Consider the following 21,239-nt stretch of genomic DNA (forward strand, 5'->3'; position numbering starts at 1 on the left):
TCCCAGAACTGTCAGTCCTGTTGTTTTCTCCTCCAGATTGTTTATCCAGCCTATTTTATTTAGACAGACCTGCGGAGATAATAACATGCACAAAAGCAAAACAAAGCAACAACAAAGAAAAGCCTGTAGTTAGTTCAAGGACTGTTTGTTGGCCTTTAGGAGTGTTTTCCAGTCGAGCCTGATGAGGTGCCAAGCCCTGGTCCCAAAGTTTATCTCTGGTATGCCCTGGGACTTCGTTGCTCTGTTCCCCTTGCTGTTCTCTTGCACGCCCTTAGTGTTTTGCCTGGGTGTGGTGAGATCAGATCGGGCACAGTTCCCACACTGTGTCTCCAGTATTGTCTCCTGTAGGGCTATGGCTCAGTGAGAGATGTGGTGTCTCATAGTGGGGCCGGCCAGAGATGGTAAATCTTACCAGAGTAGAAAGGCCTTGTCTTTCACTCTGGTGGAGGCTGTGGTTTCAAACTGCTGGCCTGTGGCTAGCAGCGCAGTGGGTAACCACTACACCATAAAAATTCCTGAAAGTGCCCCTGGAAATAATCAAGAAACAAGTAACACTAGCTAGAAAAGTAAAAACTTCGTCACACTTTGAATTCTTTGCTTACGTTCTTCACATTGTGTCAACATTCTCATGATTAGTTGTTTTCATTCCTATTAACACTGAACTCTTTGCGTCTACCTTGCAACCTTCTCATCTGTAATTTAAAGTAGTTATTGTACATTTGACCTTATACACCTCTTTCCATCAAGCTAATTCCTACTTGTAGCAACCCTGTAGGACAGTGTAGATCTTGTAGATCTGCCCATATGGATTCCAAGGCTGTACGTTTATAAAAGCAGTCTGCCCCATCTCTCCCCATCAGAGCAGCTGATGGATTCAAGTTGCTGACCAGACTCAATATTCGTATGTTTTTTTAAAGAATGTAGTTGTAAAGCTCAACCAGTCATGTCTTTTTGAGCTAAAGTTTTACTTAGTTTATAGATTACTTCCAGGGATCGTTCAGATTCAAGGCTTGAAGAATAACTCAGGGCTAGTCTTGGGGAACTCCTGCAGCCTCAAGGGGTCCAGTAAGTCAGACTTTTTAAAAGAAGTTGAAGTTCTATTTCACAGTTCTCTCTCTCTCTTCTTTCAGGATCCATCTATCATGTCTTTGAATATTTGGTAGTAATAGCCAGACTCCCTCATCATCGTACCATCCATCATGTCTGAATATTTGGTAGTAATAGCCAGACACCATCACCATCGTACCATCCATCAAGTCTGAATATTTGGTAGTAATAGCCAGACTCCATCACCATCGTACCATCCATCATGTCTGAATATTTGGTAGTAATAGCCAGACATCATCACCATCGTACCATCCATCATGTCTGAATATTTATTTGGTGGTAACAGCCAGACACCATCACCATCGTATCTGGTGTCAAGGTGGAGGAGGCGGAATGGTTCCTGGAGACAATTACGCCTATAGTCCAGTCCCTTCTCTGATGCTTGCGTTTCCTTTCTCTTTTATTCCAGGCAAATAGAGACCAATTGTACATCTTAGACGGCAGCAACTCATAGGTTTTACGATCTCAAGACATTTTCTGCTGCTATTCCTGCAAAAACCGTGTAGCCCTATTTCTCTCTTCTTTTGGCATTCTTATATTATTACTCTTGATGGTGTCCCACATGCCTCTTAGACTTCAGTCTTTATTCTTTGCTGTTCGTTCCTCTGACAGAGCAGTTTCCAAGACCTTTGTCCTCAGGCTCACTGGCTCTCTTTTCTATCATGTGATTCAACTTTTGAATCCTTCCACAGTGTTGCTCTTTTCTGTTACCTTACCGTTTTTAAAACCCTGTGTTTTGGGTGAAAGTTCACACAGAAAATGAAGTTCCCCTTCAACATTTGCTGCTCTGATGGTTCAGTGACATCCGATCCACGCTGCACAATGTGTCAGCATTCCCATGATCTCCCGTTGGTCTGTTTCATTTCTTGCAGACTAGTTGCCCTCTCCCTTTCTCATCTTTATGTTAAAGTCGTTGATGATTTTTTTAAAGAGTACAGTATAGTGCTCCTAGTACTGTATAAAGCATGGTAGTCTTTATTTTATGAGCTTACCTATTATTTAACTAAAATTTTGCCCTCTCAAAATATATGTCAGTTTGGTTGGGCCATGATTCTCAGAGGTTTGGCAGTTATTAACGGTAGAATCACCCACCCTGATGTGATCAGCCTATCTGTTGTAAGGGGTTTAGGCAGGATGCAACACCCTTACTCAGGTCACAGCTCTGACCTGGTGTAAGGGGAGTTTCCTGGTGAGGCCTGTGTCACCTTCCATCTGAAAGGTGAGAGAAGTGCGCAGAGGAAGGACTCAGTACCACCAAGAAAGAAGAGTTAGGAGCAGACCTCCTCCTTACAACCCAGGTTCCCTGTGCTAAGAACTTCCTAGACCCAGGAGAAGATTGATGCCAAGACACATGGAAATCTCCAAGGAACACTGGGTCTATGATGTCGGAAGGAGACAAGGACAGTCCTCCAAAACCATCAGAGGAAGCTTCTCTCTAAAACTGGTACCTTGAATTTAGACTTCTAGAATCCTAAACTGTGAGGTAATACATTTCCGTTTGTTACAGCCATCTGCTGTGAGATGTCTGCTGCAGTGCATGAAAACCCCCCTGCCATTGTGTTGCTTGCTGCTCATAACGACCAACTAGGTCGGAGTAGAACTGCCCCATAAGGCTTCCAAGACTAAATCTTTCTACCACTAAGCAACTAATGGGTTCAAGCTGCCCACCTTTTGGTTTGTAGCCCATTGTGCCATCGGGGCACCTCTGTTATTCTAAATCACAAACACATGACCTGGGATAGTTGCAGTGCAGGGGTTGAAGAATAACTCAAGGCAGTAATCTTGTGGAGTCTTGTATTTTCATCTGATCCAGGAATTTGAAAGCTCCAGTCTTTGTAACTTTTTTAAGATGTCTATCTCTTGTTTTGTTCTTGAATGGTTTTCCTGATTTCCTTTAGGTTGTTTCCTCGGTATCTCTGAGCAGCTGTAGTACGAATAGTTGGAAAGGTCTGTAGGGACACTCCATTATCTGTCCTTCTGTAGGGACATTTCCTGCCCTCTTGTTTTGCCCATCGACACAAGCAGTGCTTTCCTGTCCCTTTGTTTTATAATTGCCTTGTGTTTAATAATTAATTCCTTATTTATGACAATCGGTTCCGAGAGCGGCTTCCCCTTCTCTTGAGATTGTTCTTGTCCCTCACTGCTCCTTCTGGGGCCTCACAGGAAATCCCTTCCTTCCTGCCCAGCCCTTATCGAGCTACCCTGTCCACGGGCAGTGTTCTCCACCGTCCTGGACCCACGCTTTGCCCACTTGATCACTCCTGTCCAGGGCCATTTCCCTGTCTCCGTTTGTGGTCCATTGTTCCCCCGCCTTGGGTGTTTAGTTTGGAGGTGCCCCCTGTAGCTGTCTCAGAGCGGCCCCGCCTTCCACCAAGCTCTCTCTTCATCAGTCCTCGGCCAGCTTTTCAACCCTCACTGGCTCAGGTCCAGAGCCCTGAGCCCACCGACTGGGGAGCTCTTCCTTGTCCTCTTTTGCTCTCCTTTCTGTGCTGCCATCTCTTCTAGCTGGGAGTTCAGTCGTCTGTAACTGGATTTCAGAAGTTACCTTCTGTCATTTTTGCTATATTTTGTTCATTAGAAGCAAGTCATTAGGTCCAGCCCATGCACTGAGGAAGAGCATTTTTAAACTAAGGCTCGATGTGACTAAAGACCACCGACTAAGGTCTGGCTTTGTTTTGATTTTGCTTTTGTTTCACCACCAGTGATTCCATTTTTGTTAAGCACACCCATTGGGGCCATTGTCTTCCCCGCCCCTTTTCCTGTAAAAAACATGATTGAAGAGGCACACAGTTCTTAATGGGACTGTACAGCTTTGCTTGCTCACCTGTGGGTCAAAGTAGCTGTGATTAGGCTTCAGAGAGAATTCAGTTAGAATAAACAGATGGTAAATAGAAGCATGCTTATAGCTTTTCTGTATTAAAGTCTTTTTTCTTCTCTTTAGTTAAGAATACTAAACATGTTCATTTGTGATCAGTTTATTTCTTTCAACAAACCTTTTGCTTTTGTATTTAACAGAAGCCACCAATATAACGCAGATCCTGCTCCATTATAGTCCCCGTGGCCATTTTTCAGAAGCAGGTGCCTAGATGATAGGAAATACCAGGAAATGTAATTTTGGTTTATAGCACCCTGTATCTGTATTTTAAAATGGTTCCAGGAAATTCAGTCAGCAATATGGTGTCACCGAGAACCTTTCTAGGTGCCTTGGTGTCTCAGAAGGTTAAGCATGGGACTGCCAATTGCAAGGTTCAAACCCACCAGCTGCTCCTCAGGAGAATGATGAGGCTGTCTCCTCCCGTAAAGATTTACAGTCTTAAAACCCAAAGGAGCAGCCTTGCTCTGCCCTGTGGGGTCCCTATGAGTCAGAGTCAGCTTGATGGCAGTGGGTGGTAATCTGGAAAAAGAGCCCTGGCAGCACAGTGGGGTAAGCATTGGACTGATAGCCACTAGGTCAGCAGTTCAAATCCATCAGCCATTCTTTTTATTTTGTTTTGTTTTACATGCCTCTGTCCTTTTTTTTTTATTGTTTTATTAGGGGCTCATACAACTCTTATGACAATGCATACATACATCAATTGTGTAAAGCACATTTGTACATTCATCGCCTTCATCATTCTCAAAATATTTGCTCTCCGCTTAAGCCCCTGGCATCAGCTCCACATTTTTCCCCTCCCTTCCTGCTCCCCCCTCCCTCATGAACCCTTGATGATTTATAAATTATTATTTTGTCATATCTTGCCCTGTCCGACGTCTCCCATCACCCACTTTTCTGTTGTATCCCCAGGGAGGAAGTCACATGTGGATCCTTGTAAATGGTTCCCTTAATCAGCCATTCTGAGCAAGAATAACAAAGCAGTCCGCTCCTATAACGACTTCCAGTCTCAGAAACCTTATGGGTCAGTTCACTCTGTCCTTTAGGGTCACTGTGAGTCGGAATTAACTCGAAAGACGTGGGGCAGGGAGGGTTGGGCTGTGTGTCTGTGTGTGTGTGTGTGTGTATAGAGTCACCTAACATAGCAGACCAACCCCTGCAAAGGTGGTCAACCTGCAACTTTTAAAATACTGTCCAGTCCAATATATCCCACATGTTCCCCCCCACTGCGGTCTTTATCTTTAACACATCAGTTTCTTATTTTTTTAATTGTTGTTGGTTGGGATGTCAGAATAATACTGGTTTTGTAGCTGAGTTGAGAAATTCTCTTTTCTGTTCTGTTTTTGGGAGAGATACATGTAGAATTAATATTATTTCTTCCTTGAAAAGTTTAATCGAGTCCACCAGTGAAGCTATTTTTGTGTATAGTGTTTCTTTGTGGTAAGGTTTTAAATGACAATTTCCGTGAGTAAACTTTAATATATGTTTCTCAAGGAATTTGTCACTTTTACCCAAGTAGTCGACTCTGTGACATAAAGTTGCTCATAATATTATTTCGTTATCCTCCACATGCTTGATTCAGGTCTTTTAAGTGATCTCCTCAGTCTCTCTGTAACTTTTTGACCATTTGGAATACAGTTAAAATAACTATTTAAATACCCTTGACTCATTCAAGGAACTCTGGTGGCGTAGTGGTTATGCTTTGGATTGCTAACTGCAAGGTCCACAGTTCAAAACCACCAATTGCTCCTTCTACTGGGGCACAAGTTACAGTGTCGGACGCTCACAGGGACAGTTCTACCCTGTCCAGTAGGGGCGCCACTCTGAGTCGGCATCAACTTGGTGGCAGTGAGTTGGAGGGTTTTTTGGTTTTGTTTCTTTAACTTACTCTAACATCTGTTTAGTTCGGTGAGTCTCAGTTATGCTTCTTTACGGATCAGGTTTTTGAATCTTTTTTTTTAAAAAAAATCATTTTATTGAGGGCTCGTACAATTCTTATCACAATCCATACATCCATCCATTTGTGTGAAGCACATTTGTACATTTGTTGCCATCATCATTCTCAAAACATTTTCTTTCTACTTGAGCCCTTGATATCAGCTCCTCATTTTTCCCACTCACTCCCTGCTCCTCCCCATGAACCCTTGATAATTTAAAATTTATTATTTTCTCATATCTTACACTGTCTCCCTTCACCCACTTTTCTGTTGTCCATCCCCCAGGGAGGAGGTTATATGTAGATCCCTGTAATCGATTGCCCCTTTCCACCCCACCTTCCCTCCACCCTCCAGGCATCGTCACTCTCACCACTGGTCCTGAAGGAATCATCCGTTCTAGATTCCCTGTGTTTCCAGTTCCTATCTGTACCAGTGTACATCCTCTGGTCTAGCCAGATTTGTAAGGTAGAATTGGGATCATGACAGTGGAGGGAGGGAGCATTTAAGAACTAGAGGCAAGTTGTATGTTGCATCATTGCTACCCTGCACCCTGACTGGCTTGTGTCCTCCCCACGACCCTTCTGTAAGGGAGTGTCTAATTGCCTACAGATGGGCTTTGGGTCTCTACTCTGTACTCACCCTCACTTACAATGATATGATTTTTTTGTTCTGATAATGGCTGATACCTGATCCCTTCGACACCTCGTGATCACACAGGCTGGTCTCCTTCTTCCATGTGGGCTTTGTTGCTTCTGAGCTAGATGGCTGCTTGTTTACCTGCAAGCCTTTAAGACCCCAGATGCTATATCTTTTGATAGCGGGGCACCATCAGCTTTCTTCACCATTTGCTTATGCACACATTTGTCTTCAGCGATCCTGTCAGGAAGGTGTGCATCATGGAATGCCAAATAATAGAACAAAGTGTTCTTGCATTGAGGAAGTACTTGAATGGAGGTCTAATGTCCATCTGCTGCCTTAATACGAATATATGCATGTAGATCTACTTCCCCACCATCCTATATAAATATATTTACATATGTACATGCCTGTATTTAGACCTCTATAACTACCCTATAAATACTCCTAGTTTTTGCCTCTATTTCCTTTTACTTTCCTCTTGTCTCACTATCATGCTCTGCCTTCATTTGGGTTTCAGTAATTCCTCTTGGTTACATTGCCCTTGCTGAATCCCTACCGGGCCTCTCACACCCTCCTTGCCACTAATTTTGGATCACTTGTTATTCCCTTGTCCTTGGGTTGGTGAACACCACCTCCTTTCCCCCACCTCCCCCTCTCCCATGTCCCCCCAGAACCATTGGTCCCGTTATTTTCTTTTCCAGACTGTTCATCAGCCTGTCTTATCTAGATAGATCTGCAGATAATGATATGTACCAAAAAACACGGCATAGCAAGACAAAGTGATAAAAGAGAACACAACGATGACAACAAAAAAGAAAACCAATGACTCAGAGAAAACTGAATTAATTAAAAAGAAAAAAGAAGGAAAAAGAAAAAAAATTTTTAAAGAAAAACCTGTAAATCAAGGTCTGATTTTTGACCTCTAGGTATATCCTCCAGTCAAGTCTGATGGGGTGCCACGCTCTGACCTCAAAGTCTGTCCTTTGCACTCCCTCGGGAGCTCCCTCCTCTGCTCCACCCCCCCCTCACCCCTCACCCCCACCCCCCCATTGTTCTGCCTCATACCTTTAGTGGTTTGCCTCGGTGTCGCTGGGTCAGCCAGAGCCAGTCCTGACACTGAGTCTCCAGTGTTGTCCCCTTAGGGCCCTGGGCCAGTGAGGGACAGCGTGTCTCATAGTGGGATTAGCCGTATGGTCTACTCTGTGCATTGGCTGTTCAGAGCGGGGATATCGTCCTCCAGGCCTGGTGGGCCAGGATGTGCTTCACTCTCTCTTCCTCCCCATTCATTTGCTCCGGTGTGCTCTGATCAGACATGTCCCTCTCCCCTAGCTGCAGCTTCAGTGCCGTCCTTTAAAGTAAATTCTTCTGGGTGAATCTCTATCTTGATGAATGGTGAGCACTTCTGTATTCCTGAAATCTCCTTGAACTTTGCTCTCGGGTGCACTTAAGTTCCTTGGTTGGTTCTCAGCAGGTCCCAGAGCAGTGCTGACAGATGCAAGATGTTCTGAGTGCTCTGAATTTGACTTTTTCCAGGCTGGAGGGCGGATGCAGGCACTGCTACTGGCTGTGGGGGAGGGTCTGGCACTATTCTCTACTCCTTTTGAGTGGCTCTTTCCTCCACTGTGCGTAATGTGCTCACACTCATGTGCTGAGGAGTGCTTTGGTGAACACTCCAGGGGGAGCGTCTGTAGGTCCCAGGGTTCTCTCTGTGCAGCAATCTCCACGGTCTTTTGGGGTTCTCAGCTGACTTCCCACAAGTCAAACAGACCACCTGGCCCCATCTCGGCTCCCCATCCCTGCTCTATGACCTGGAAATGCTGCCATGAGCCAATTCTGACACTCAGGGACTCTGTCGGACAGAGTAGAACTGCTCTCTTGGGTTTCCAAGGCTGTAAAGAGGAGATAGCCTTGTCCTTCTTTCAGGTAGCTGCTGGGTTCGAACTATTGACCTTGTAGTTAGCAACCCAACCACCCATTCCACCGCCAGGGCAGCTGTGATCATTGTAAAGCTCATCTCATTTGTTCCTGTGTTTAAGAGATCACTGTCCTTCATTGCCTGATATTGAATGTCAAAACCTACTATTATATTTTTGTCGTGTGTGTGTGTGTGTGTGTGTGTGTGTGTGCTTGTGTCTGCTACCCAATCTTGTCTATACTGTATCTTTGAGGAATTTACTAGCATCTTTTAAATGGCACGTATGTTATATAAAGAGAGTTCTGATCTTCCATTTTAATAAGAAAACCAAACCTACTGCCACGGAGTCAATTCCAAATCATAGCAACCCTCTAGGACACAGTAGAACCGCCCCTTTGTATTTCTAAGACTAAATCTTTCCACATGTCGACAGTCTCCTCTTTCTCCTGTACAGCAGCTGGTGGGTTTGAACTGTGGACTTTGTGGTTAGCAACCCAACTCCACGTCCTCAGGGCTCCTTGTAAGTAAGAAGAGTACGTGGATGTAGACTTTAGGCCCAAGCTGCTTGTATTAGGGACTTGGTTCTAACTCCTGATAGCTGGGAAGTATGTTGGGTAAGTCACTGAGTGTGAGAAGTGGGGCAGCAGCAGTGGGTGTGAGGCTCGGTCTGTGATGGCGCATAGCAGATGACAGACGTGTAGTGAGCTGATCGTCAATCACCAGCAGTGGAACAGAAGGTAAGCCTTGATTCATTGGTTCACAGTCACTGAATGTTCGTATCTCACTGTCTCATGGAATGCTTCTGTCTGTAGGTCTGCTCTGGCCGCAGCCATCCTGGCAACCACATTGACTGGACAGATCGTGGCCCTTCCTCAGCCTTGCCAGAGATCCCTGTCGGAGAGTGACATGACATATGTTGGAAAGGACAGCGTCATTGAGCCCTATGCCACCACCGCAGAGCTACGGCCTCGGTAGGGACTGTCTCACTGGCTTTTCTTCTCTCAGGGGAAGGAGAGGGGCTGCCTGGCTGTGTGCGTTTATGCTTAGAGTCTTTTGTTTTTGTAGGTAATAGCTTTTACTTACATTAAATCGGGACTGTAATGCATGCTTTACAAAGTTGTACTATTCAACTATTTTTGTACTTCCATTTTGTAGATTTATAAGCAAATCTTTGAAATGGAGGGAGGTTGAGTTCTTTGCCCAATAGCTCACTACCAAGATATAGCAAGCTCAAATGCTTCCTCCCTGCCCCCCTCCCCCCACTATCATGATCCCAATTCTACCTTGCAAGTCAAGCTAGACCAGAGGATGTACACTGGTACAGATAGGAACTGGAAGCACAGGGAATCTAAGGTGGATGATCCCTTCAGGACCAGTGGTGTGAGTGGCAATACCCGGAGGGTGGGGTGGGAAGGGGGAACCGATTACAAGGATCTACGTGCGACCTCCTCCCTGGGGGACAGACAACAGAAAAGTGGGTGAAGGGAGACATCAGACAGTGCAAGGTATGACAAAATAATAACTTATAAATTATCAAGGGTTCATGAGGGAGAGGGGAGCGAGGGGGGTGAGGTGAGGAGCTGATGCCAGGGGCTTAGGTGGAGAGAAAATGTTTTGAGAATGATGAGGGCAATGATTGTACAAATGTGCTTTACACAATTGATCTATGTATGGATTGTGATAAGAGTTGTATGAGCCCCTAATAAAATGATTTTTAAAAAAAAGAAAAATCAAGTGCTAGAATGTAATAAAAATTTAATTATAAAGAAAAGAAATAACAAGCTCAAGATTAAAGCAAACCAACAAGAAACAAACTCACTGCCATTGAGTTGATTCTGACTCCCAGCCACCCTGTAGGACAGCGCAGAACTGCCCTCGTGGGTTTCCAAGACTCGTCTTTACGGGAGTTGAAGGCCCCGCCTTTCTCCTGGCTAGCAGCTGGGAGCCAAGTGCCGGTCGTGCACTTAGCAGCCTAGTTTATGATGGGAACCCGAGCAGCGCTCCAGCATCAGTCTAAATGTAGAACCCTTCGGGTCTTCAGGACTCTTAATGACGGCCCCCCAATGGTCACCTGAAATGGCTCTTTCATCATATGAGATTCCAATATATGTATTTTAAATTTATTCTTAGTGGGGAGTTAATACATCTATCATATCATTCCCTAATTCAATCACACCAAGCAGTATTGTACATCGTCTCCCTTTTACACCTGTCCCCTCCCACCCCAACCCGTATTCTACTTGCTGTCCCTGTAGTCTCATTAATCCTGGGTTTCTTTTTCTTTTTTTTATTCATTTTATTGGGGAGTCATACAACTCTTATCACAATCCATACATACATCAATTGTATAGAGCACATTTGTACATTCATTGCCCTCATCATTCTCAAAACATCTGCTCTCCACGTAAGTCCCTGGCATCAGCTTCTCATTTTTCCCCCTCCCTCCCCCAATCCTGGATTTCATATGCCAAAAACCAGAAAAACATATAACACAATTTTAAGAGGGTGACCCCCAATGACATAACACCCCTGAGATACACCCTAATATGAACAAACAAAAATACCGAAAATGTTGAAAACTAGATAAGGTCAAGCATGCCTGAGGGGAAATCACCTGACAGAGCTCGAAGTGTGCAAGTTTGTCCCTCGGATCTTCTGTACTCACCTCTCCAGTGCACTCTGTGTGGTCGCCACTGTCCCCCACCTCAATCATGGACAGAGGCGATTCCCTACGTAGTTCCCACAAATGTCCCCACAGCCTTCTGCAAACCGCATTCTCACGATTTAGGCTATGATACTAATCCCGCCTTCAATTTGGGATTATCTGATCTACAATCCTTCAGTGACTAATGATGGTGTGCTTCTTCCATGTGGACTTAGTTGACATCTCACTTAAATGCCTGCTTGTTTGGCAACATCTATTTTATCTGGGCACCATCTAATTTCTTCGCCACATTTTCCTCTAGCACCCATATCTCCTGTGTTCCCTTCCTGAGTGCAAGTATCAAGTAGGGCCTTGATGTAAGAACGCATTTTTCTTAAGGTAGGTGACTCAACATTAAGCATTGGTACATAGCTACACAGAGGAAGGAAACGTTTCAACAGTGTGACTAACAATAACCCACTGTCATTGAGTCTATTCTGACTCATAGCAACCCCGTATAGGGTTTTGAAGCCTGTGAATCTTTATGGGAGCTGCAGCCTCCTTTTAGTACTGAGGAGAGATTGGTGGGTGTGAACCACTGACCTTGTGGTTTGTAGTCCAATGCTTATCCAGCAGTACTGTCTTTCACCCTTAGAGCTGCTGGTGGTTTCGAACTGCCAACCATGTGGATCATAATCCAACTCATAACTACTACACCACCAAGGAGCCAAATCTGTTTTGAGGCCTGTTTAATATCATATTCCAAATGTCATACACAGATTTCCTGTTTTTTCTCTCTTTTTTTTAGCCTTCCCCCCTCTTTGTAGCTATACACAAATTTCTATTGAGTATAAAGGCTCATCTATGTATACACTTAAATAAGATTATGGAAGTCAGTATCTAGTCCTTATAAACCTCTCACGTGGATCTATCTGCCTCTCATTTCTATGCTATGAATTTAGGAAGTTAGAAACAGACCTTTGTATTTAAAAATGTGTGCAAACCGACATAAGATTTATAGTCAATAGAACGACAAGCTCTGGGCATTTAGGAGAAAAAGCGAATCTTGAACTGGGGTGCGTGCACTGGGATCTGCGTAGATAGTGATGAGGCCACTAACACACAATTGCCAGCTGCAGGGTTGTAACTCTCCATGCAAACCTGTGGGAAAATGCCCGGCTAAGCCAGAAAAGCCGATGCCCACCATAAGGTTTAAAGTGTAGGAAATATGACCCGTGTAGTGAGAGGTTGGGGAAGTGGAGTATGCTGGGGCCGTGTGGGATGCATATAGACTTGCAGTTTGTGGTTTGACTCAGCCGTTCGCTACGTGGTGGGTTGGTTTTGTTTCGTAGGACCACGTGCTGCTTGTGCCAAGCGGGTTGTTGTAAAACAACATCACCATGCCCGGTGCTGCGCCATCCTCCTCCTCCTCGTGTGTGAGCCATTGTTGCAGCCTTGGTGTCTGTCCACCTTGTCGAGGGCCTTCCTCTTTTTCGCTGCCCCCCGACGTTACCAAGCCTGCTGTCCTGCTCCAGGGACTGGCCTTTCCTGCTAACATGTCCGAAGTATGAGAAAACTTAGATGTTCTTTCCAGGATTATTTATAACAGTGCAGACCTGAAGAAACTTAAGCTAAGGGAAAGGCTGACTAAACTGGTACATCCACTCGATTCCTACCTCTGAACCTGTTGATTATGAATGAAGTCTTGGTAATGAGCAGGTAAACTGTGTATCGGGCAGGTGAACTAATCAGAAAGGCAGGAAAATGGAAAGCAATGCCTAGAGTCTGCCGAGAGATCCAACAGGAGAAGGGGACTCATCTTTTTGCATGTATTTTTTTGTATGCAGTGATCATACTTTTACGGTGGAGATGGGGGCAAATGCATTTAACATGTGCCTTCTTACCCATGGGAAGTCTTAAAGAGTTTGCTTCTGTGCCTGCCCTTCCATGTTGTCATATAGAACAACTTGGCAGAATGTGATGGAACGGGGAACTTCTTTGCCATCCTTTGAAACAACACTGGGCGACAGGGAGGAAGAGGACAATGACACGCACCTGTCATCCAGCCCCAAGGAGGTGGGGGACAGCAGCACTTGGAAAGAGGCGGCAGAGCTCAAGGATGCGCTGTATGCAGCACCGCACAGAGATCAGGTGACTGTCAATGCTGGGTTTTTCTTTTGCCCTGATGTGGCACTCCACTGTGTGGAGTGTACAGAGGGTTCCAAGAGTTTTGCCCTGATGTGGCACTCCACTGTGTGGAGTGTACAGAGGGTTCCAAGAGTTTGTGGGAAAATGCCGCTGTCTTTCCCCTAATTGTTCTACAGGCATGGTGAGGCTCCCTCATATTCGTAAGGGTTTTCCGTTGTCCTTTTGACAGACTTTGATTTGTTTGTTAAAGCAGTTCAAATTCATTTCCCCTGCTGATTAGGCTCACATTTAAGTGTTTGTCTTTTAACTTTCAAAGAAGGGAAATCTCTTCATATTCTTGATGTCCATTATCTTCCAGGGTGAGTAACTTTGTTTCCTTTGACCCCAAACTTAATGTTTCTGTTGCTCTTCCAGGATCAGTCTGCAGAGCACAACCTTTCTTCAAGCCGGGCCTCCTCAGAGGGATGCTATACTTTGTCTCTTAGTGCTAGTAACATTTGGATGGTGGGAGGCTTCTTCTGTTCTATCAGGAAATGAGGTTTTCGGTGGACACACGTAGACAGCAAACATGGTTGTCTGGATGCAGGTCCTCATGGGACTGGCCAGCAGTCCCTGTTCCCTTGGGAACTAAGACACCAGTGCCAGAACCATGGCGGGCAGCGCTGGGGCTGGGGCTGGGCCGGGCAGCTGGGCCCTGCCAGGCTGTCACAGATGGGGTGTCGTGTTCATCATCTCAGCATAATTTGAGTGGCATTGCCTTTGCCACCCAGGCTTTTCCCTAGAGGCCCTGAGGTCTCATTCCTTCCTGCCAAATCAGTCCTCTTTTCAAACACACGTGTTACGGTGAATTGGGTGAATTACAGAGTAGGTCATCACTTGGACATTCAACAATTCAGGCACATGCAGTTTCTTCTCCCTGAAAGCCCCTCTGTGTGAGATTAGCACCCATTCCTCCCTGTGTCCTGTCTCCATTCCTCCTCCTCTCCCCACCCTCTTGAGCCATGCCCTTGGGTGAATGCTGCCCCTGGATCCCAAAGGGTCCACCATGCTAGGGTGTGGGCACCTGTGCCTCACCGTGGGTGGTGGTGACTGAAGCTGCTTGAGCAGAGCGGTCGCAGGGGCAGGTGCGAAATAAGACATTGGCGTTTGTGAAGAGGACATTTTAAAAAAACTGATCACATACCTGCTTTTTCAGCTTCTTATTTTTATTTTTTATTAACAATAAAGGTTCCATTGTCACATGCAGTGGACAGTGAGGAAGATGAAAATATTTCAGAGCAAGATGGGTTTCCAGACACCTCTGTCACACCCCGGTGTCCACCAGAAGAAGGTGAGACCCAGGGTAAGCTTCTAAAGATGCCGAAGTATCGTCACCTGGTAATAAATGTGGCTGAATTTCTGGGCAGAGGCCACCAGCAGATCTCGAACTGTGGCTGTCTAATTATGACAAGAAATGTGCCAGAACTTTATTCTCCTCCTAGTAAGCTCTGCACGGTGCTTACCCGCGTGCAAGGTGGGCTTCAAAATGTAAGGTGCTGCCTTTGGCATGCTTTTGTCTCCTGCATCAGCAGCCCAGGAGGGGGGCTTATGCTCAGCTCTCCGAAGCCTTCTAGGCTGGCTTCCTGCGGCTCCCCGGGGCCAGTTGCTGCCCGACACACCGTGGTGTTCTGCTGAGCTGCTGAGAAGGGAGGAAGGGAGTTAGGAAGTTCCGCTTTGCTCCCTGTACACTGTCCCCGGGGCCTCGCCCCGCAGGGGCCCTTCGGGCACCGTTTTATTGGCATATTTTTGAAACCATTCTGTGAGTGCTTGATTTGGCAGGAAGATTTCCACGCCTTATAGTGAAGGTTGCTGTTGGTTGTCAACAAGTCGGCTCTGATTTGGGGTGACCCCACGTGGGCAGAGGTAGAGCTGCTTCATTGGGTTTGCAGTGCCAGCCTTCTGAGTGGTGGAGTTGAGCTGCGAAAGGGCCCAGTGTTTAGCCCACAGTGCCACAAGGACTCCTTGCAATTTGAAACCCACAACCAAACCCGCTGCCATTGAGTTGATTTCGACTCATCCTGACCCTGTAGGTCAGGGTACAACTGCCCTGGGTGTTTCCTGGACTGTGACTCTTCACAGAAGTCGAAAAGCTGGTCTTTTTCCCTCCCACACCAGGGCTCCTGGTGCTTTGAAAGGAGAATGTGGGGTTTTGGTGGTGGTGGTGGTGGTGTTATTTTCATTTATTCTCACAAAGGGAATGTTTAATGTAGAGAATAACAGTTTTTGGAGTTGCTGCGCCATTGTGTCCACTAATGGTGTGTGAGATGTGTGCCCAAGCCATTGGTTGGATTGTGCACTGTTGTCAGAAAGCAGCAAGATTAGCAGTTCAAAACCACCAGCTGCTGCTCTGTGGGAGAAAGAAGGGGCTTTCTTCAACTATAAAGAGTTACAGCCTCAGAAGCCCACGGAGCAGTTCTACTCTGTTCTATAGGGTCTCTATGAGTGGGCATGACTCATGGCAGTGAGTTTGTGTTTGTGTGTGTTTTAATCAGAAAGCAGCACCCCCGCTTACTCCAGCAGCTCTCCAGCGCCCTCTACCAGCAGAGTTTATCACCAACCCAATGGCCTGCCCCAGCCTCAGAAGCCACCTATGAAGGGTGGGATTTGTTGCTTAGGGACAATAAAGTAATAGCTAGCACGCTGGTAGACATGCCTGTAGAGCCCAAGTGGTGGCTGGGAGGCAGTGTGGCTCCTTCAGGGGCTCCGAGTTTGTGGTGAGCATTAGAAGCATCAAGATGCTTGTGGGTGTTGGAGAAGAATCTTGAATATATCATGGACTGCCAGAAGAAGAAACACATCTTTTCTTGGAAGAAGTACAGTCAGAATGTTACTTAGAAACAAAGACAATGAGACTCTGTCTTACATTCTTTGGATATATGATCAGAAGGGAGAAGTTCCTGGAGAAAGATGTCATTCATGGAATAACAGAGGGCCATAAAAAGAGAGAGAGAAAGGCCATCAATGAGATAGATTGATATCATGACTGCAACAATGGACTTACATACAGCAATCACAGTGAGAATGGTTCAAGAGCAGTTCACGTTTCCTTCTGTACATAGCATCTGTTTGGGAACTAGCTCGAGGGTACCTATAGCGATGACAGTAAGGTGTGGCAACTGGACTAATGGGACACATCCAATGTCTTGGCAGGGTTCAGTAACTCCGTAGTCTTACAAAATTTAGTACTAGAAAAAAATTACCTTACAAAATATAAACTACTTTCACAGGATTTCATTTCACAACAATCTAGATTATCTCTGTTGTTAATATTCCTTCAAATGCATGCTAATTTATTGATGATTTGATATTACAACTTTTCCACATCTATGTTCAAGTTAAATGCACATTAGAAACATAAAGATTAAAATTTGTTACATAAAGAAAACTTTTAGTACTATTAAAGTTTTTCCAGTCATGTAATTATAATGATTTCTTTGTTGTTCTTGTACTATATATAGACTCTACTTGCTTTTGATATTTAAATTACACCAATATTTCATCCGTTTAGTAGAGTTGTTTGAATACTTATGCATTCATTATATATCTATTGTTTTCCTTCAGGAGTTTTAGAGTCTAATAAAATTATCACAGCATTTTCAGCAGGAAAAAAAAAAAAAAAGATGCTTGTGGGACCTGAATTGCAAATAGGTGGAAAATTAGTAACGGAGCAGAATAACTTTTATCTCTATGCTGAGGCATTTTTTTCAAGGAACAGCACCGTGGGAGTGGGGCTTCCCTGCAGAGTGGGAACCCTCTGGGGAGGGGAATGGCAGGGTGGAGGGGGGGAGGAGCCCAGAGTCCCTCTGAGGAGTTGGGTCTTGGCTCTGTCATCATGGGAGCCACCGTGATTGATGCCCAGCTGAGGAAGGAAAGAGACGGACAACCCAGTGTAGTGCCCTGCCTCCCCCTGGGCCCATCTTGCCATGTGACCTTAAACCATCCACCTACCCGGGGAGTGGGTGGGGCTGATTATCATCTATAGTCGGCAACTTCCTGCGATTTACTTTTCTGAGATGTCAAAGTTCTGCATTTGTTTTAAAAGTTCTTTTTATCTTCCACCCCCACTGCCCCTTCTCTTTAACCAGATGGCAAACACTCAGTTCTGAATCTAAAGGTAAGATAATTTTTAAAAACCATTTTCTCAAGAGATAAAATATCCATCCTCATTTTTAAACAGCACCCATGATTTGTGGGAAAAACACGAGATGCGGCTTCGAAAATTTTGTGGAAAATTCCATTATCTTTCATTCCATTTTCCCACGACCTTTGTGAAGCTGCTTTGTATCTTGCATTTCTCACTAAAGGGCTCCTTTCCTCTGGGGAGGTAACAAGCGCTTGCATCATTAGCACAGAGGATAGACCATTATAATGACTAATTTGCTGGCAAGGGAGAGTTCCACCTGAGGTTCATATTGTGCTATGCCACAGATAGTGAGAAATTAGACTGGCCGGTGCACAGGCTGTTATACAGCATAACTAGACAGGAGAGCAACGGTCCAAGGTTGCTCTACTTTAACACGGTACAGGGTGGGTTTTCTTGCAATTCCCAGTTCTTCTCAAACTCTTCAAAGGGAGGTAGCTCCAGCCAGGTCTGCAGGAAGGCCCTTCCTTCATGATTTACAGTGCATTTGTAAGATGCACAGAGCAAACGAAGAACTACAAGAACCAAACCGAGGGGGGAGACCCTTGTGCTGGAATAGTTAGTCAGCGGTATCCTGGCTGCGTGTGGGAGCCTGCTGTCAGAAGCTGCCAAGCCTCTGTAACCTGTCGCTTTCATGTTTTGTCTTTCCTAGGATGCAAAGACCCCGTTATATGAAAAGCCTCCACCATCCCCAGGTAGCTGTCTTCTGAATTTCCTGATGACTGAAAAGCTTATTTTTTTAGAGACAATCTGGAATAATCAGAAAATGAAAGTCTCTTTTCCCTCTCCTTGGACACCGATTCCCTCTGTCCTCTGTTATAGGAAGTAGGAAAGAGTTCTTGAACTTCCATCTCTGCCTCAAAAGACAGAGCCCAAACTCTGGGTGGTGGACTCTGTTGATATGTTCGGATGCTGGGTGGGTGGATGAACTTGTGGGTGTGTTAAATATTGGGTGGGCGGGTAGATGGGCCTGTGAGATGTGCTCAGATGTTGAGAGGGAGGGTTGGGGAGCTATGAATGTGTTCAGATACTGAGGGGTGCTGCGGGAACTGTGGGATATTCTTAGATGTTGAGTGGGTGCTGGGTGGGCCTGTAGTATGCATTCACATAGTAGGTGGGTGGCTGGAACTGTAGGATGTGCTTGGATGCTGGGTGGGTGATGGGTAGGCCTGTAGGATATACTCAGGTGCTGGGTGGCTGGAAGACCCTGTTGATGTGTTCAGGCACAGCACAGTTGTGTGGGTGACCTGAGAGATGTGCTCAGGTGCTGAGTGGTGACTGAAAGGCTTGTGAGTGGGGGTCTTCAGATGTAAATGCAGTGGGGGGTGCTTCCTATATGGACAGGTGACTAGGTAACTGGAGGGTGGGTAGTTGCATATGAGAGCTTGCTCACGGGATGAAGGCAGAAAGTCCTGGAGATGCTCTCTGGAGTCTATGCCCTATGTAGTTTGGGGAGTCTCAGTAGCTTCAAAGTGGATCTTATATTTTTAACTGAATGTCACACCACTAACCTGAAATCCTATTAGCTGTCAACACTGTGTTCTCTGTGTTGGACTGACGTTCTCTGTGGGTGAGGAGGAATCAGCTTGGCGGCAGTTGTTTCTCTCTTTTTGAGTATTCTATACAGGAGCCCTGGTGGCATAGTGGTTACACATTGGGCTGCTAACCTCACGGCCTGCAGTTTGAACCCATCAGCCATTCCCCCAAAGAAAGACAGGGCTTTACTCTCGTAAAGAATTACAGTCTCGGCAGCACAGGGGCACTTCCGCCTGTCCTCCAGGCTCACTGTGAGTCCGCATCACTCGATGGCAGTGAGGAAGATGGGGCTTCTGTTTCTGAAGTGATTTCTAGTCTTGAAAGCCCACAGGGACACTTCTGCCCTGTCCTCCAGGCTCACTGAGTCAGCCTCACTCGATGGCAGTGAGTGTGCGGGAGCCCTCGGGGGTAGCACCAAAGGTCAGCACCTCAGGAAAAAGATGAGGCTTCTGTTTCTGAAGTGATTTCTAGTCTTGAAAGCCCACAGGGAGGGGTAGTTCTGCCCTGTCCTGCGGGCCACTGTGAGTCAGAATAAGTTTGATGGCAATGAGCTTGGTTTTTTCACTGCTGGAAATTTTCTGGGTCTCCTAGGTTAATGCTTCACCCTGCTGCTCAGCCCATCCTTTGCATTGTATTTATCCATGAAACAGTGGTTTCCACGGCTTTCTTTCTCCAGGGATCTTAACTGCACTCATTCCCCAGTCTTGTCCATCGTGTTACAACTGCCTTTCCTCAGTTCTTTGACTTAGGTGCTTCCTGTAACTCGATGTTCTTGGTGTTGTGTCTCCTTGGTCCTTGAGCCCTGGTCCCCCTCTTTTGCAAAGTTGCAGGCTACTTAGGGGGGCGGGGGGTGGGGCACCAGCAAGCTGCTAGGTATAATCTGCCTTTCCAGTGATTGATGGACGGTCAGATGTCTGGCCAGCAGCAGAATGGGCCCCGTCTTCCGTATGTGTTTGTCTAGCTCCTTACCTTAAGGTCTGTGTGAATTGTCTGGCGAGGGACACCATCCCTACTGTTCGCTGCCTGCCCAGTGATGTGGGCCCCTCGCTGTGCTCACAAGCACTTCATGGGTTCCTCCCAGGTTACTTCCTGTCCCTGGGAAGTAGTGCTGACTTCTCTCTAGTGGTGAGAGACTTAGCAATACAAAACAGATCTTGACTTGTTCTTCTGTCCGTGCCCATCCAGTCCGTCATCAAACCTTGCCAGGTTTTAGCAGTCAACCTTCCCGTTGTTCCTTCCATGCTGCCTCCACTCCACAGCTACCTCAGGAGCCCCCTGGTTGGCCTCGCTTCCCTGCGGTGTCCGCATTGCAGTGCTCTTTCTTCACCGGGAGGGGTGTTGGATCTGTTTGGGGCCTCTTGCCATTTCACATACTGTCCAGGGCCTTTTCATTCCCCCCCTCTGCACTAAAGCTGTGCTAGCTCCTGCAGCCGAAAACTCAATTCTGCATTAAATATGCAAGCTCCTCTCCCTCCCGCCCAGACCCCACCGTGGTACACACCCCCACATCCACATTCCTGGTCTCTCACCTTCCCCTCTTCTCTCACCCTTTTCCTGGACAAGCCATTCGCTTTCCAGGGACAAAAGAACAAAGTACAAGGTGTGTTAGTTGTTTGTGTTAGTCGTTTTTAAAATAAAGGTTCGAGAAATTTTGGTGTAGAAGTGTAAAATATCCACTTTAATTTTCAAACTCTTTCTGTGTGCATTTTCAGATGTAACTGGCAGAACACGTCCACGGTATATAGAAATAACCAAGGAAAAGTTGGAGGAACTGAAAGAAGAAAACTTGATACTGAACCACACCAATCAAGGCCTCGCCCTGGAGCTCAGTGCGATACGGAAAGCAATGAAAGAACTGCAGCTCAAACTTAAGAAAATGGAAAAGGAAAACAGAGGACTGAAAGAGGCGCCCCGGGAAGGTTGGGATACGGACCCTGTGCTTTTATTAGCACGTCACTCCGTTTTACATTCGTTTTGAGAGTGAACGTTTTCTGTTGTAGTATTTGTTGAAAACATCCCTACACTGGTACAGATAGGAATTGGAAACACAGGGAATCTAGGACAGATGAACCCTTCAGGACCAGTGGTGAGAATAGCCATACCAGGAGGGGAAGGGGAAGGTGGGGTAGAAAGAGGGAACCAATTACAAAGATCTACATATAACCCCCTCCTGGGGGACAGACAACAGAAAAGTAGGTGAAGGGAGACATCGGACAGTGTAAGATGAGATAGTTTATTGTGCCAGCCTGGCCGATAAACAG

The 21,239-nt window shown here is 45.9% G+C and overlaps 1 protein-coding gene across 1 annotated transcript in view; it reads left to right on the forward strand.

The window, feature by feature from the left end:
- CEP89 (centrosomal protein 89) overlaps window positions 1-21,239 on the forward strand; it is an 83,116-nt gene that overhangs the window by 11,565 nt on the left and 50,312 nt on the right. The window contains 6 exon segments of the mRNA XM_045293871.1: window positions 9,283-9,441; window positions 13,076-13,265; window positions 14,490-14,592; window positions 17,387-17,415; window positions 18,095-18,137; window positions 20,691-20,897. Coding sequence (XP_045149806.1) covers window positions 9,283-9,441; window positions 13,076-13,265; window positions 14,490-14,592; window positions 17,387-17,415; window positions 18,095-18,137; window positions 20,691-20,897 — 731 coding nt within the window.

The sequence above is a fragment of the Echinops telfairi genome, unplaced genomic scaffold, assembly GCF_000313985.2.
Source record: "Echinops telfairi isolate 266 unplaced genomic scaffold, ASM31398v2 ScPeMD7_2291;HRSCAF=2852, whole genome shotgun sequence".
Lineage (NCBI taxonomy): Eukaryota > Metazoa > Chordata > Mammalia > Afrosoricida > Tenrecidae > Echinops > Echinops telfairi.